General features: G+C 42.7%; 1 protein-coding gene across 1 annotated transcript in view; it reads left to right on the top strand.

Moving 5' to 3' along the window:
• Nucleotides 1-13,750, top strand: part of LOC137298930 (uncharacterized) — a 69,881-nt gene that overhangs the window by 51,650 nt on the left and 4,481 nt on the right. The window contains exons 47-60 of the mRNA XM_067831314.1: nucleotides 253-578; nucleotides 1,660-1,911; nucleotides 2,537-2,686; nucleotides 3,214-3,327; nucleotides 4,063-4,170; nucleotides 6,245-6,449; nucleotides 7,536-7,659; nucleotides 7,843-7,928; nucleotides 8,085-8,180; nucleotides 9,011-9,241; nucleotides 10,193-10,374; nucleotides 11,926-12,098; nucleotides 12,853-12,996; nucleotides 13,247-13,327. Coding sequence (XP_067687415.1) covers nucleotides 253-578; nucleotides 1,660-1,911; nucleotides 2,537-2,686; nucleotides 3,214-3,327; nucleotides 4,063-4,170; nucleotides 6,245-6,449; nucleotides 7,536-7,659; nucleotides 7,843-7,928; nucleotides 8,085-8,180; nucleotides 9,011-9,241; nucleotides 10,193-10,374; nucleotides 11,926-12,098; nucleotides 12,853-12,996; nucleotides 13,247-13,327 — 2,272 coding nt within the window. The remainder of the gene's footprint in view (nucleotides 1-252; nucleotides 579-1,659; nucleotides 1,912-2,536; nucleotides 2,687-3,213; nucleotides 3,328-4,062; nucleotides 4,171-6,244; nucleotides 6,450-7,535; nucleotides 7,660-7,842; nucleotides 7,929-8,084; nucleotides 8,181-9,010; nucleotides 9,242-10,192; nucleotides 10,375-11,925; nucleotides 12,099-12,852; nucleotides 12,997-13,246; nucleotides 13,328-13,750) is intronic.

Genomic DNA, 13,750 nt, shown 5'->3' with positions numbered 1-13,750 from the left:
TGTAATCTTCCAACGCAGTCAGACCAGCACATCTCATTTCTGATCGTCAAACATGGGGAGTTCCGAATGAAAACAAGTAAAGCCACAGCGTGATACTTTTGTGTGTTCTGTCGTTTCTGAGCGCCATCATATTTTACTACTCATCCAGATTGGTCGGTCTTTGGTCAGGGTTCACGTTAGACGTTCACAGGAGAATCTTTTGTATCTTATCTGTCTTTAGAATCGCAATGCTTATCACATGTTTTCCTGTAGAATTTTGTGAGCTGTGCCGTCCTGGCACCTACCAGGATCAGCCAGGACAATCCTCCTGCACGCCCTGCCCGAACGGGTTCCGCAGCACTACAATGAAGGACCGGTGTGAGCCGTGCAACCCCCGGTCTTGGTCCAAGGGGGACGGGAGTGACTGTGAGGCATGCTCTGACAGCACCCAGTGTCCATGCATTGGCACCACGGGACTTTGTTTCCATGGAGTCACGTGCAGGAATGCCCAGAACCCCGACGGAAGTTACGGGCACGTGTGTGATCCTTGTCCACCTGGCTATAACGGTGATGGCGTTACCTGTACAGATATCGACGAGGTATGGGTGCAGTTTTATCTTTACTTTTGAAAGTATATACCTTTGGAGATGTCAAGGGATCACGATACCTGTAAAAAATCGCTGTAAAAAATAATAGGTGTAAGAAGAAAAGATTATGTTTATATTCATGACAGACATATTCTGCTTGAACGCTTACATCTCAAGTGAGTGAGTGTGTTTAGGTCTATGCTGCACTCAGCAATATTCCAGTTATGTGACCGGGGTCTGTATATAATCCATTGGACCAAACAATCTAGTGATTAACAGCATAACCATCGATCTGCGCAAATGGGATACATGACATGGTGTCAACCAAATCAGCGAGCCTGATCGCTCTAGTCGCTTCGTACGACAAACGTGTGTTACTGAAGATCAATTCTAACCCGGATCTTCACGGGGTTTTATGCCTGTAAGTCATAGCACCAAACACCAGTTGATTGTTTTTACTCTGTCAATTATTTTATTCTGCCCATGTTATAGATGTATTTTCAACTTTTGTCCATTCGTCACCTTTTTTGTTAAAGCGTACTTAATCACGTGTGTAGAACCAAAATGGATCACTGAGTGAGTGAGCGAGTTTAGTTGTACGCCGCACACAGCAATATTCCAGCTATATGGCGGCGGACTGTAAATAATCGTGTCTGGACCAGACAATCCAGTGATCAACAACAAGAACATCGATCTGCGCAGCTGGGAACCGATGACATGTGTCAACCAAGTCAGCGAGCCTGACCGCCCGATCCCGTTAGTCGCCTTTTATGGCAAGCATGGGTTGCTGAAGGCCTATTTTACCCCGGGATCTTCACGGGTCGGGTCACTGAGACACACTATAGTGTGTGTGTGACTGAGAGAGTGCGTGAGTGAATGATTGTGTGAGTGAACGAGTTGGATAACCCTCCTTAAACAAATTTGTAGTTCTATTAGTGATTACAGCCCTGGATGTTATGTTTCTAGCACGACAATGAGACACAATCCTACACATAATAGTAGCGCCTTTCTCTGCTCTGTAGTTCTAAAATATATAATTCCATTGTAGATTCATGTAATTTGAAAGGTATAAATATGGCACCATTGCTTTCAGTGTGTCGATTACTCGCCTTGCTGGAACGCGTCATCGTGTAAGAACACAGAGCCAGGCTACCAGTGCCGTAGGTGTCCTATAGGGTATACGGGGTCGTTCGAGGACGCCCTTGCCTACAACGTGACCCGCCGGAACTTCATCGACTGCAATCAGAAGCATGACCCTTCCCCAATCCAGCACTGTAAAGACACAGATGAATGCCTCACCAACAACGGAGGGTGTGACCCGAATGGCTACTGTCACAACACCGTGGTGGGTGATTCGAAAATATGATTTACGAAATATTATTTTTTCACAAAGTGGCATTTGAGGCGGGGTAGCCTAGTGGTTAAAGCGTTCGCTCGTCACGTGTAAGAACCGGGTTCTATTCCACACATAGGTACAATGTGTTAAGCCCATTTCGAGTCTGCAGCCGTTGCTTGAAACTTGCTAAAACGGCGTAATATCATATTAACTCTATCAATCACATACAACTTTCTTTCAAAATACATTACTTTAACACATGGGAGATGTTTGAGTATTTGTAATAAGGCAATATTGTTTTAGGAAGGTCGATGTCAATTTTTACAAGTTTTTCCATTCTTCAATCTATCTATCGGAGTTGTCAATAGTTTTGAGCGTAATTGATGCGATTGCTTCTGCTAAATTTTTATATATCATTACATTAATAAAATTAACTTTGATTAATATTTCTCTATTGATATAATTCGTGTGTAGATGAATATAAAAGACATAAAGTGTAATGTTAGTTGCTGAGGTGAAATGTGACAGGACGGAAAGTCTACCAGCTGTCCTGTTCCTCGCATCTTTAATTTATTGACTTTGAGGGTGGGAGAAGTATACCTTCATTTAAAAAGCTTGCGTGTTTCGGTTTTAGGGGAGTTTTTACTGTGGTCTGTGTAAAGATGGATACATCGGCAGCGCTAAATACGGGTGTGAGCTGGCAGACTACTGTCTCTCAGGCAAACACGAGTGTAACATCAACGCCACCTGTGTCTACGCCGGCCCCGGGGACTACAGCTGTTTGGTGAGTGTGTTTGAGTACGAGTGAATACGTTTGAGTACGTGTCGGTACGTTTGAGGACGTATGGGTACGTATGAGAACGTGCCAGTACGTTCGAGTACGTGTGGGTATGTGTGAGTACGTGTCAGTGCGTTCGAGTACGTGTGGGTACGTATGAGAACGTGCCAGTATGTTCGAGTACGTGTGGGTATGTGTGAGTACGTGTCAGTACAGGTGACTGTCTACATTAAAGTATTTTGAGTGAGTCGGCATGGTTCTAGTGTAAAGCTGCACTTGACAATATTCCGGCTGTATGGCGGAGGTCTGTAATAATCCAGTCTGGACTAGACAATCCAAAGACCCACAGCATGAGCATCGATCTACACAATTGGAATACAATGAGATATGTCAGCGTCGTTTGAACACGTCTTAAAGGTACTTCGTAACCCTTGGAAAATATCCAGGAAAATCTATGTCGTTCTGTAGTACGCTATCGAGTGGTCTAAGCTGATATCAGCCGCGTCCATATTATATTCACCTTATTACCTCAGTGCCATAACGGCCTAGCTGGCAATGGGTTCACCTGCGGACCTGACCTTGACCTTGACGGCTACCCTGCGGAGGGCATATCCTGTAACGGAGAGGAGTTTGGAAACTGTAAACAGGTCAGTGCTGTAGATACCAGGGGTTTCTACCGAGTGGGAAACAACAACAATACTATTGCAATAATATTTCGATGAGTTTCTTCTTCTTGAATTGTGTCATTTGAAGACATTTCTCAATAAATATGTATATTGAACACGAGCTAAAGTAGTTTCAGTCTGTTTTAATAACAGAGACGAAATATGGACCAACATGGATTTTCTTATTTAAGTGCGGATAAGTGAACGAATCTGGTACTTCCTGTACTTGCCCTACACATTTACCAACAATAGCAAACAATAGCAACAATAGCAAACTTAATACTAAAAGTCTTGTCCCAGTTACCGTAGCAACTGTGTTACCTGACCATGTTTAGCTAATGTAAGTGCGTTCTCATATTGCATAAAGCTAAAACTTCAGTCCCGGTTACCATAGCTACCGTGTTATCTGACCATATTTTGCTAATGCCAGTTCATGCACAGGCAAAATGTAGCGCAAATATGGTTGCGCAGCGTAGAGAAAATGACCAGTCTTCATATATGCTTCGCTCGCATACATGAATACTGGTCAAGTTCTCTACGCTGCGCAACACCACTTGCGCTACAGTTTGCCTGTGGATCATGCATATATCACATAAAAGTAAAAATACTGTCTCGGTTACAATAGCTACCGTGTTACCTGACCATGTTTTGCAAATGATTTTCATACTTACACTGCTTAAAACTAAAAACCCAGACCTACATTCGCTTGATCTGCAGGACAACTGCCCAGACATCCCAAATAGCGGACAGGAGGACAATGATGGGGACACTAGGGGGGACTCCTGCGACGATGACGACGATAACGACACCGTCTTTGACCTTGCGGTGAGTAGAGCGCGGAACTGCAGCACATGGACAACTAATCGATAGTCTGGAAATATTCTGCAATGGACAAGTTGTAAGAAAAATGTGTCAGAATACTTGTTTGCTGCATTTATATGTATAATTTATATGTAGCGTGTTTTAAAACATCGAATGAATAAGTAAAGTATCTAAAAAAGGTAAATTTTGTGAAAAATCCTGGAAACATCTGATCGTAAGAACAACAAATATTTCTGCAGCGATTTATAAATTAATTAAAAGAAATGGATAAGAAGAAGTGAAAATCTCACAAACCTTCACGCACGCTTCTCATGCAGCATTGGACTCTGAAGTGTGTCTAACAAATCTGCTGCTGTTTGGACTGACAGGCTTCACACATGGGCCCCCCAATGTGGGCCACACAATCGATAAACTGTGCCCCGGTTTACTATCCAGCCTACCTAGTATATAACATGTCATGTAGTGGGGATAGATTGTAAACCAGGACATAGTTTGTCGATTTTCTGACCCGCAGTGGGGGCCTGCGGCTTAACACGCAATCCACGGTCTATCATCAGCTTTCGCAATACTGGTAGCATTCTCTACCCACAGAGGTTACTTGTCATGTCTTCCTACGAGCCTCTGTTCTAATACGGCCATATTTCGCGGTTCTCATAAAATCCCCTAACGGCGAAAAAAGGCAGCAGATTTATCTTCCTCTTTTTCTGTCCAATCAGAACACGTGTTACATCGTCTTAGATTCAACTTGACAAATGCAAGCAATGTGGAGAAACAAAAATGACATGTTCTGTCTAGAAGAAACATTTGAGTATCGCCCTCGGGAAGAGGTTCTAGTTTTCGGGATGCATCCGGAAATTACCAAGATCTTTCGAACGATCACTTTTGAAACAAGGTCGCTGATTGCACTACTAAATCTGATTGCCTCCAATCACGAGTCTTGAACACTCACACCATGAAAGAGTCGTATTAGAAAAGAGGTTACGTAGGAAGATGTGACAAGTACCCACTGTGGGAAGGGAATGATTTGCTAGTTGACCATAAAGGTTTTCCTGCTGCCCACAGGCTTTAAAGACTACAGGCCCCGAGTGAAATCAGCAGGTCCATTTTGTTAAAGTCACGCCAATAAAATAAAGTAGAGTACACTGTACGCAGTTTCACTGTTTCTTCAAACATCACTACGTCCTCAACAGTAATCTTCTTTCGCTCGTGAGAGTAATCTGTTGGGAGCTTCTTCATTATCTTTCGATTCGAATTAGACTGCAAGACAAAACACTGATTGCTAATGTATCCAAGGTCTTTGCTCCAAACCGAATGGAAATAAAATTCCACGGACAAACGAGGATGATTTTGATGACAGTAGAGGACTTATCCAAATCTTAACAAATCCCTAACCACCAACCAGGATACCCTGAGAATCCGCTAACGTACATGCGTGTATCTTGTATGTACACATTCCTGTTTAGACTACCTTTCCGTATATCCGAGAAGACGAGGTCGATTCCAAAAAGGATTGGGTGGTACGATTTGGTTGTTTTGTAGATTGGATGTCACTAGGTTCAGCGTTGCGTAGCCTCCATTCACGATTTACGTCACATATAGGTCTGGTACAGACTCGGTGATTTCATGGTCTCGGTGATGTAATTGGAATATTGATTATACAATGCCATTTAGCAACATATGTTATATCTGGGACTTCACTTTCTTAGTAAAAATTAGTAATCGAAAATAGGTGAAATCCCAAATTTGACATATGTTGCATTTGACCACTTTTTAAATGGCATTACGTAATCATAGCTTTCGGCCATGTGAGCCGTGCCAATTTACACTTATCATATGGGTACACAAAGTACGGAGTCTAGACTACCAGTTGTCCGACTTCCATTTTTGTGGAAGTCGCGGTGGCTAAGCGGGTTAGGCAGCTGACTTTGTGTGCTGGCGATTAGGTGCGGGTTCGAATCTCGGGTGGGGCTCAACCAAAAAGGTACTAGAATTTGTTCTTTACTGAAAAGTTAAGTCCCAAATTTGGAATATTGTTGAAGGGTAGCCACATTTTTCAACAACTCCACACTTTGAACAGGACAACTGCCCAATGGTGTTTAACAACAAACAAGAGGACGCTGACGCAGACGGCATCGGTGATGCATGTGACAACTGCCCTAACGACAAGAACGCTGACCAGGCCGACGCCGATGGAGACGGTCAAGGCGACGTCTGTCAAGTGGATTCTGACGGTGATGGACGATCTGACGCCATCGACAACTGTCCCTATGTCGCTAACTCAGGTGAGTATTACAGCGAACGATAACTTTTTAAATGTTTGACCTTCGTCATTTACAGCAGGCATAATCTACAATATAGTCTCCCTGCTTACAGTAAAGTTCTTGCATGTCTTGGAAGGGTTGCTTGTTCAGTTCAAACCCAATTTTAGCTAACTTAGTCTCAGCATTGTTCATTACACTCCTCTACTGAGTCTAACAAATCCCAGTAGGAGGTTGTGTCAGGTAACCTTTGAGCAAATTAATAGAACAATACTAATGATATCATTACTTACTCACTTACGCTAGATGAGCAGAGATGAAGTGATGTGTAAGATTCATTCAAAACTATTGGGAGTGAGTTTAGTTTTACGCCTCACACAACACTACTCCAGCTATATGTCCGCGGCCTGATAATAATCGAGTCTGGATCAGACAGTCCAGTGATCAACAGCATGAACATCGATCTACGCAAATGGGTACGACAACGCGTTTCAACCAAGTCAGCGAGCCTGACCACCCGACCCCGTTAGTGGCCTCTTACGGAAGGCATTGATTACTGAAGATCAATTCTAACCCGGATCTTCACGGGTCAGCATAGCGTAAAGGCGATTACTATTGAACTCACGTGGCAATTTGTGTTCAGTTATGTGTGGAGCTATTCGCAGTAGTCACTGGGTTACCATGTCGATGTGGACCCGTGAAGGTCCCGGGGTAGAATAGGTCTTCAGCAACCCATGCTTGCCATAAAAGGCGACTATGCTTGTCGTAGGAGGCGACTAACGGGATCGGGTGGTCAGGTTCGTTGACTTGGACTTGGTTGACACATGTCATCGGTTCCCGACTGCGCAGATGGATGCTCATGCTATTGATCACTGGATTGTCTGGTCCGGACTCGATTATTTCCAGAGCGACGCCATGTCACTGGAATATTGGTGAGTCCAATATGAGTAAAAAATGGCGAAAAATAAACTCACTCACTCACTCACATGTCGCTGTGTAACACGTATCCCTTCGAGAGACACATTGTAAGGACTCTGAGCCATCTGGTGGTGTATCCTTTGTTGTTGTTTAATGCTTGACATTTTCCTTATTTTTTAAACACGTTTCCAGGCCAGGCCGATGTTGACGGAGACGGCAAGGGGGACGACTGTGACAATTGCCCGACAGTGGCAAACGCCGGACAAGAGGATGTGAACCAGAATGGGATCGGCGACGCATGTGAAAATGGAGACAGGTGAGTGAGTGAGTGTGTCGAGTGAGTGGATATTACTTAACGCCACATCACCAGCTGTGCAGCAATGTCGAGCGAACGATCTAACCACAGGGCCACCCAACCGCCGGTTTAGTGACACAGAGTTGGCATATTTAAGCATCTACCGATGCATCCTGTTTTAAAAATAGAATTTTGTGTTGCAAGGGATGGAGACTCAATTCAAGACAACGTGGACAACTGCCCCGACATCGCCAACTCCGAACAGAAGGATACAGATGGTGACGGGACAGGTTTGTCATGTTTGTTGTTTTACGCCGCGTTCTAACGTAAGAATATCTGGACGTAAATCTATAGAGAAAAATGGATATTATTTAAGTTATGTCCGACTCCGTTAGGAAACAGTCTTGAACGGGATCTTAGAATTTCGTGAACTTTCATTATCGCAGGTGACAACTGTGATGATGACTCCGACAACGACGGCATTGCTGACACTGTAGACAACTGCATATACGTTCCCAACACAAATCAGGACGATGTGGATGGTAAGTTATGGGCTCTGGCCTTGTATCGAAAGAGGGCCTTAACGCATCTCGTTTTGGGGAACTCTTGTTAAATAGTGCTGTTGTTACTGTATAAACCGTTTCGGGAAAGTCTGGGACTAACAAGGATTGATACATGCTTGGGAAGTAATTGGTACTGATAACCACAGTCGCCTTCTCTTAGCTGTCAGGATGCGCAGACCATTAGCTCAAACATTCTGTTCTGTAATGACGAACTGCCTCCGTGGAGTAGTGGTCAGAGAATCTATAGGGAGAGCTGAATTTCGCGGGATCGATCCCAGGCCTCGTCATACCAAAAGATGGTACTTGTTGGGCCATGACTGGCGCTCGGTATTCATGAGTAAAACAAGGACTGGTCGGCTCGGAGTCAGTATAATGTGTCTGAGTAGGGTATTCATGCTTAACAGCGGCATGGTATCTCGGTGAGCTAGGACTATAAAACCATCTTAAGTCTGGGCTAGTACAAGCAACCACACATACACATGCATGCACATTGTCATATGAGCGAAATATTCTGAAGAACAACGTTAAACACCATTTCACTTCACCATCTTCTGAGGATTCGCCAAAGGGCTACCAGACCCACTAAGCTTCATCACTTTTGGTTTTCCTCTGATGAGGTTCAGTGGTCCCCTTATTCCTGACTCACTACGACACTGAAGTGTCAGCAATATTTCTGACAATTTTACAAGTTTGAGACACAACGACATGCAAACAAATAGCCTTGCCTTTCCACCAGATGCAGTTTGTTTTTCATAATAATCACGAGGGTAGAAACCAAAACGTAACCGTGTTGTCTCGATGGTCTGCAGGTAACCACCGTGGAGATGACTGTGAGAATGACATGGACCAGGACGGGACGATGGACAGAGTGGACAACTGCGTGGAGAACAAGTTCATCAACTTCACTTCCTTCATGGGCTACACAGCTGTGGAGTTCTACCCAGGCTGGTCAAGTGAGCCTGTCCCTGACTGGAGAGTGCTAGATCAAGGGAGAGAAGTCAGGCAGGAGGCCACAACACGGAGACCTATTGCTCTGATAGGTGAGGCATGTGGGTGTTGGGAACACTTGTCAGCTGGTTGATAAATACAACGAGTCCTCAGAAGCTGGCCCTTGTCAGCGGTTTCCAAACTCGCGTAGGCTTTCACATTCTTCTTACAAACGAAATGAGTGTTTGAATTCAGTTTTACACAGCTAAAAGCAACATTCCAGCAATATCACCGCGGGGACACAAAAATGGGCGTAACATGTTGTACCCGTATTGGTAAACGAACCTGGGTCTTTGGCATGACGATCAAATGCTTTAACCATTAGATTCGGAGGCCCACTGCCTCAACAAAAGAAAGTATTAAGGTTTTGCACTTCAGTAACTGACACGAAAATGTCTACGCTCAAGAAGGAATGCACCCTTTGCATACTAAACAAGACTTGCCGTGTCTGCCTCAACTTGTCTATACCAACCAGTCCTTCCGTGACTATGTAAATCAGTTTTCAATTTCATTAGAGTTCGAATTGTAGTTCCGTCTCCTGATAAATAACACCAAGATACGATTTGAATGGAACTAATCACTCTTTCAGTAGACAGGTACAGGTAGCGTTCCAGAGGTAATAAACAGCTTTGCTCCTTTGAGAGTCATTCTGACATAAGGGAATGTGTATAGGTTGACACTAGGATCTATATTAATAATAATCAAGGCAGCTAAACAAAATACGGCTACAGGGTACATTGTACAAGATACTACGTTCAACAGATGTTAGTTCTGGCATAATGCAAATTAAGCTATCTTTCGAAGAGTGTGCTTTTGAGCAAAGATATATTATGGATGTGGAAGGGCTTTTGTCGCTTCTCTCTATTGACGTGAATCATGCATTACTGGATGTGAATTTATAAGATATATTTAACTTTAGGTAGGTTTTACAAAATCCGTCTTCATCGGTACCTTGTACAACATTACTGCCATGTGAAAGTTCCAGTCGGTTTGAATGTCTTCAGGCCCCCAAGCTCTGGATCATATGGACTTTTACGGCACGACGTTTCTGGAGGATGACGTCTGTGAGGGTTTCATCGGCCTCATCTTCGGCTACCAGTCAGCTCGCAAATTCTACCTCATCACATGGAGACAAAACTTTAAGAACTTTGACTACAACGGCGGTATGAAGGGACTGCAGATAAGGGTAGGACATTATCTTTCCGGTAAAGAGAGAATTTCGGAAATTTGAGCTATAGCATTTCGCAGGTGCATATTGTATTTAACTGCGATACAGAGAAACACCAAATATTCGATACCTTACCCTCCTATAATTACGATTGTCTTGCATTATTCGACATCACAATGCATCTGTTGCATTATTCGACATCACAATGCATCAGTTGCATTATTCGACATCACAATGCATCTGTTGCATTATTCGACATCACAATGCATCTGTTGCATTATTCGACATTACAATTTGTCTGTTGCATTATTCGACATCACAATGCATCTGTTGCATTATTCGACATTAATAATTTAATTACAATTTATCTGCTGCATTATGCAGCTGACTTCTAATCAGTATGTGTGGGAATGAAAGATGTCACACAAAGGATGATGTTTGCTCTTTTTACGGGCGCATATATTACATGTATATCAAATGAACGTGTAACTGTTATACTGCTTTATTCTGAATCATTTAGCTCTAATATTGTTCAACAGTAATTATTTAATCACATCGGTTGATACTGAGGTGTGGTATCTGTTGCAGCTATTTTTGTTTAACGAGTTGCAATAGTATCACCATAATGAACACCTGTTTCAGCAGTATCGCCATAATGAACACCTGTTTAAACAGTATCACCATAATGAACACCTGTTTAAACAGTATCACCATAATGAACACCTGTTTAAACAGTATCACCATAATGAACACCTGTTTCAACAGTATCACCATAATGAACACCTGTTTCAACAGTATCGCCATAATGAACACCTGTTTAAACAGTATCGCCATAATGAACACCTGTTTCAACTGCAAATTTGAAAGATGACTTCCGCTTATTCTTTATGGGTTATTTGAATTCACCCTTCTTCGTGGAGAATATATCAATACCCTTAAACTTGGTGTATCGTAAATGATTCAAGTTGCATAACATATTGAATCAATTGTTTTTGTTTTATTTGGTTCTTGTTTAGCGACCAAATACTTCTGAAGTAATCAGCTATATACCGATTCTTGACCATATAATCCATATATCTATATACTTAGGATCGTGCCCCATCGCCGTGCACTGATTTGTCTAGTCATGATTCTACTCTTAATAATCCGTGACAAAGGCCTAGAGCATCACGGAGTGCGGTCTTAAATCAAACCACCAAACTATCCTTTTTGACACTTGCTCTCTGAAATATACATTAAGGAAGTGCAGTAGGGTAACGGTTTTTATAAAGTGAGTGATTTTAGGTTTACACCGCACTCACCAATATACCAGCTGTGTATGTAAACAATCAGGTCTGGACCAGACAATCCAGTGATCAAGCAACATGAGCATCAATCTACGCAGCTGGGAACCCATGACATGTGTCAACCAAGTCAGCGAGCCTAACCACCCGATGCCATTAATCGCCACTTACCATAAGCTTTAGCGATTGAAGATCAGTTCTATCCTGGCTCTTCACGTGTCTTTCACAGAGAATGCCAATAGTAGACATGTAATAGGTTGTAGATGTTGTTTGGGTTATTTTGTAGTTGGTGGATGCCGGCTTTGACGTCGGCTTAACGTTGGCTAACGCTCTGTACCACGGCGATGACGTTAATGACGCCACACGCGTCATCTGGCACGACCCTGCTCTCCGCGGCTGGGACTGCAACATGGCCTACAGATGGCACATAGTACACCGGCCATCAATAGGTTTGATCAGGTAAGAGATACATGGAGTTATGTAACGATATGTTAAGTTAAATAAAGTGAAATTTTGAAATTTTCAATTATGTCTATGATCCCCAACAAAGAATAAAAACATTGGATGTCTAAGAGAGATGAAGGGATAAAGTATGTCGTTAAAAATAAAGTTGTGTGTGTTGAGACAAATCTTTGATGGGCATTTAGAGTTGGCGTGCATACAAAAGCAAGATTTATGGATGTCAACGTCTTTATTCTGAATAACACGACGTGCTCCTTCATCGAGTCTTGTGACTGTAAAACAATGTAAAGCAGGAAATGAAAATATGATATGTTTTGAAGAAGGGAATGAAAATGGTATGTGGCTGAGAGAAATCAATGAAAACATCACTTTTCTCAAAGCAGTGAGCCAAAATATTGCACTTCTCCAGGCAGGGAATGAGCTAAGGAATTAAGTATTGCATGTCTTGAACCAGTGAATTAAGATATGGTATGCCATGAATCACTGAATTCAAAGGATGGAACTGAACAATCTGTTTGAATGCATCGAATGAAAACAACGCGTCTGAAAGCACCGCATGACAGCATCGTGTTTCTTTGAAGAGGTGAAAAAAGAGCACATTTCAAAGAGAAATAGACATTTCATTAAGATATAGTGTTTTTTTAAAAACAGTTAATGACATAAGTGCAGTAAAAGATTTGTACGGTCGACTTTAGTTTGTGGCTGCTTTGGCTATTTTGCCTCTCCACGAGTTCCAACCGCCATGTTACAGTGTTGAGATCAAGCAGGAGGAGAATGTTGTTGTCGACTCCGGTCCTGTCTATGATGCCACCATCCTCGGCGGCAGACTCGGTGTGTTTGTGTTTGACCAGAAAGCCCCCATCTGGTCGAAACTGGAATATCAGTGTAAGAACAGGTGGGTTGTGTAAAACTGAATGTTAATATGTGTTTAGAATAATTTGCTTTTTAAACAAGTACAAGTGAAAATATATGCATATATACAGGGTTGTTACAAGTTGCAAAGACGTCTTAATTCCCCGTGAAAGACTAGTGTACATTTTCATCTTGGAAAATGAAAACACATTTGTCGTTTTAATAAAACAAATCTGTTTCGATTGCTGTTTACATTTTGCAATGGGTACATTAATGACATGTCATGTCTTAAGAATGAACTATGCGCTGTCGCTTGATGGGGTGGATGACTACGTCACAGTTGGCCGTCTTGAGGACCTTGGAATGGAGAAAAGGTGAGAGAAACATACTTGAAAACAAGCGTGGAAATACTTATCCTCGCAACGAATCAACATGCTGTTTTTTCTAACTGATAACATGTTGGTTTGTTTATTGTCTCACACTACTGTCAGCAACAGTCCAGTTTTATAGCGGCGGTCTGTATATAATCGAGTCAGGACCAGACAATCCAGTGATTGATATCATGAGCATCGAGCTACACAGTTGGGACAAATGACAATGTGTCATCAAGCTAGCAAGCCTGACCACCCGATCCCGCTTGTCGCCTCTTAGGAGCAGCATGGATTGCTCAAGACCAATTCTAACCACCACCATATAGCTGGACTATTGCCGAGTGTGTTGTTTATCAACAAACAAAGCAACTGACGGGACGATTCATTAAGATGGACGCTAGGATGCGATGACACCATCAGTACACC

Source organism: Haliotis asinina, chromosome 10, assembly GCF_037392515.1.
Source record: "Haliotis asinina isolate JCU_RB_2024 chromosome 10, JCU_Hal_asi_v2, whole genome shotgun sequence".
Taxonomy (NCBI): domain Eukaryota; kingdom Metazoa; phylum Mollusca; class Gastropoda; order Lepetellida; family Haliotidae; genus Haliotis; species Haliotis asinina.
This window is presented reverse-complemented; position numbering and strand designations above follow the sequence as displayed.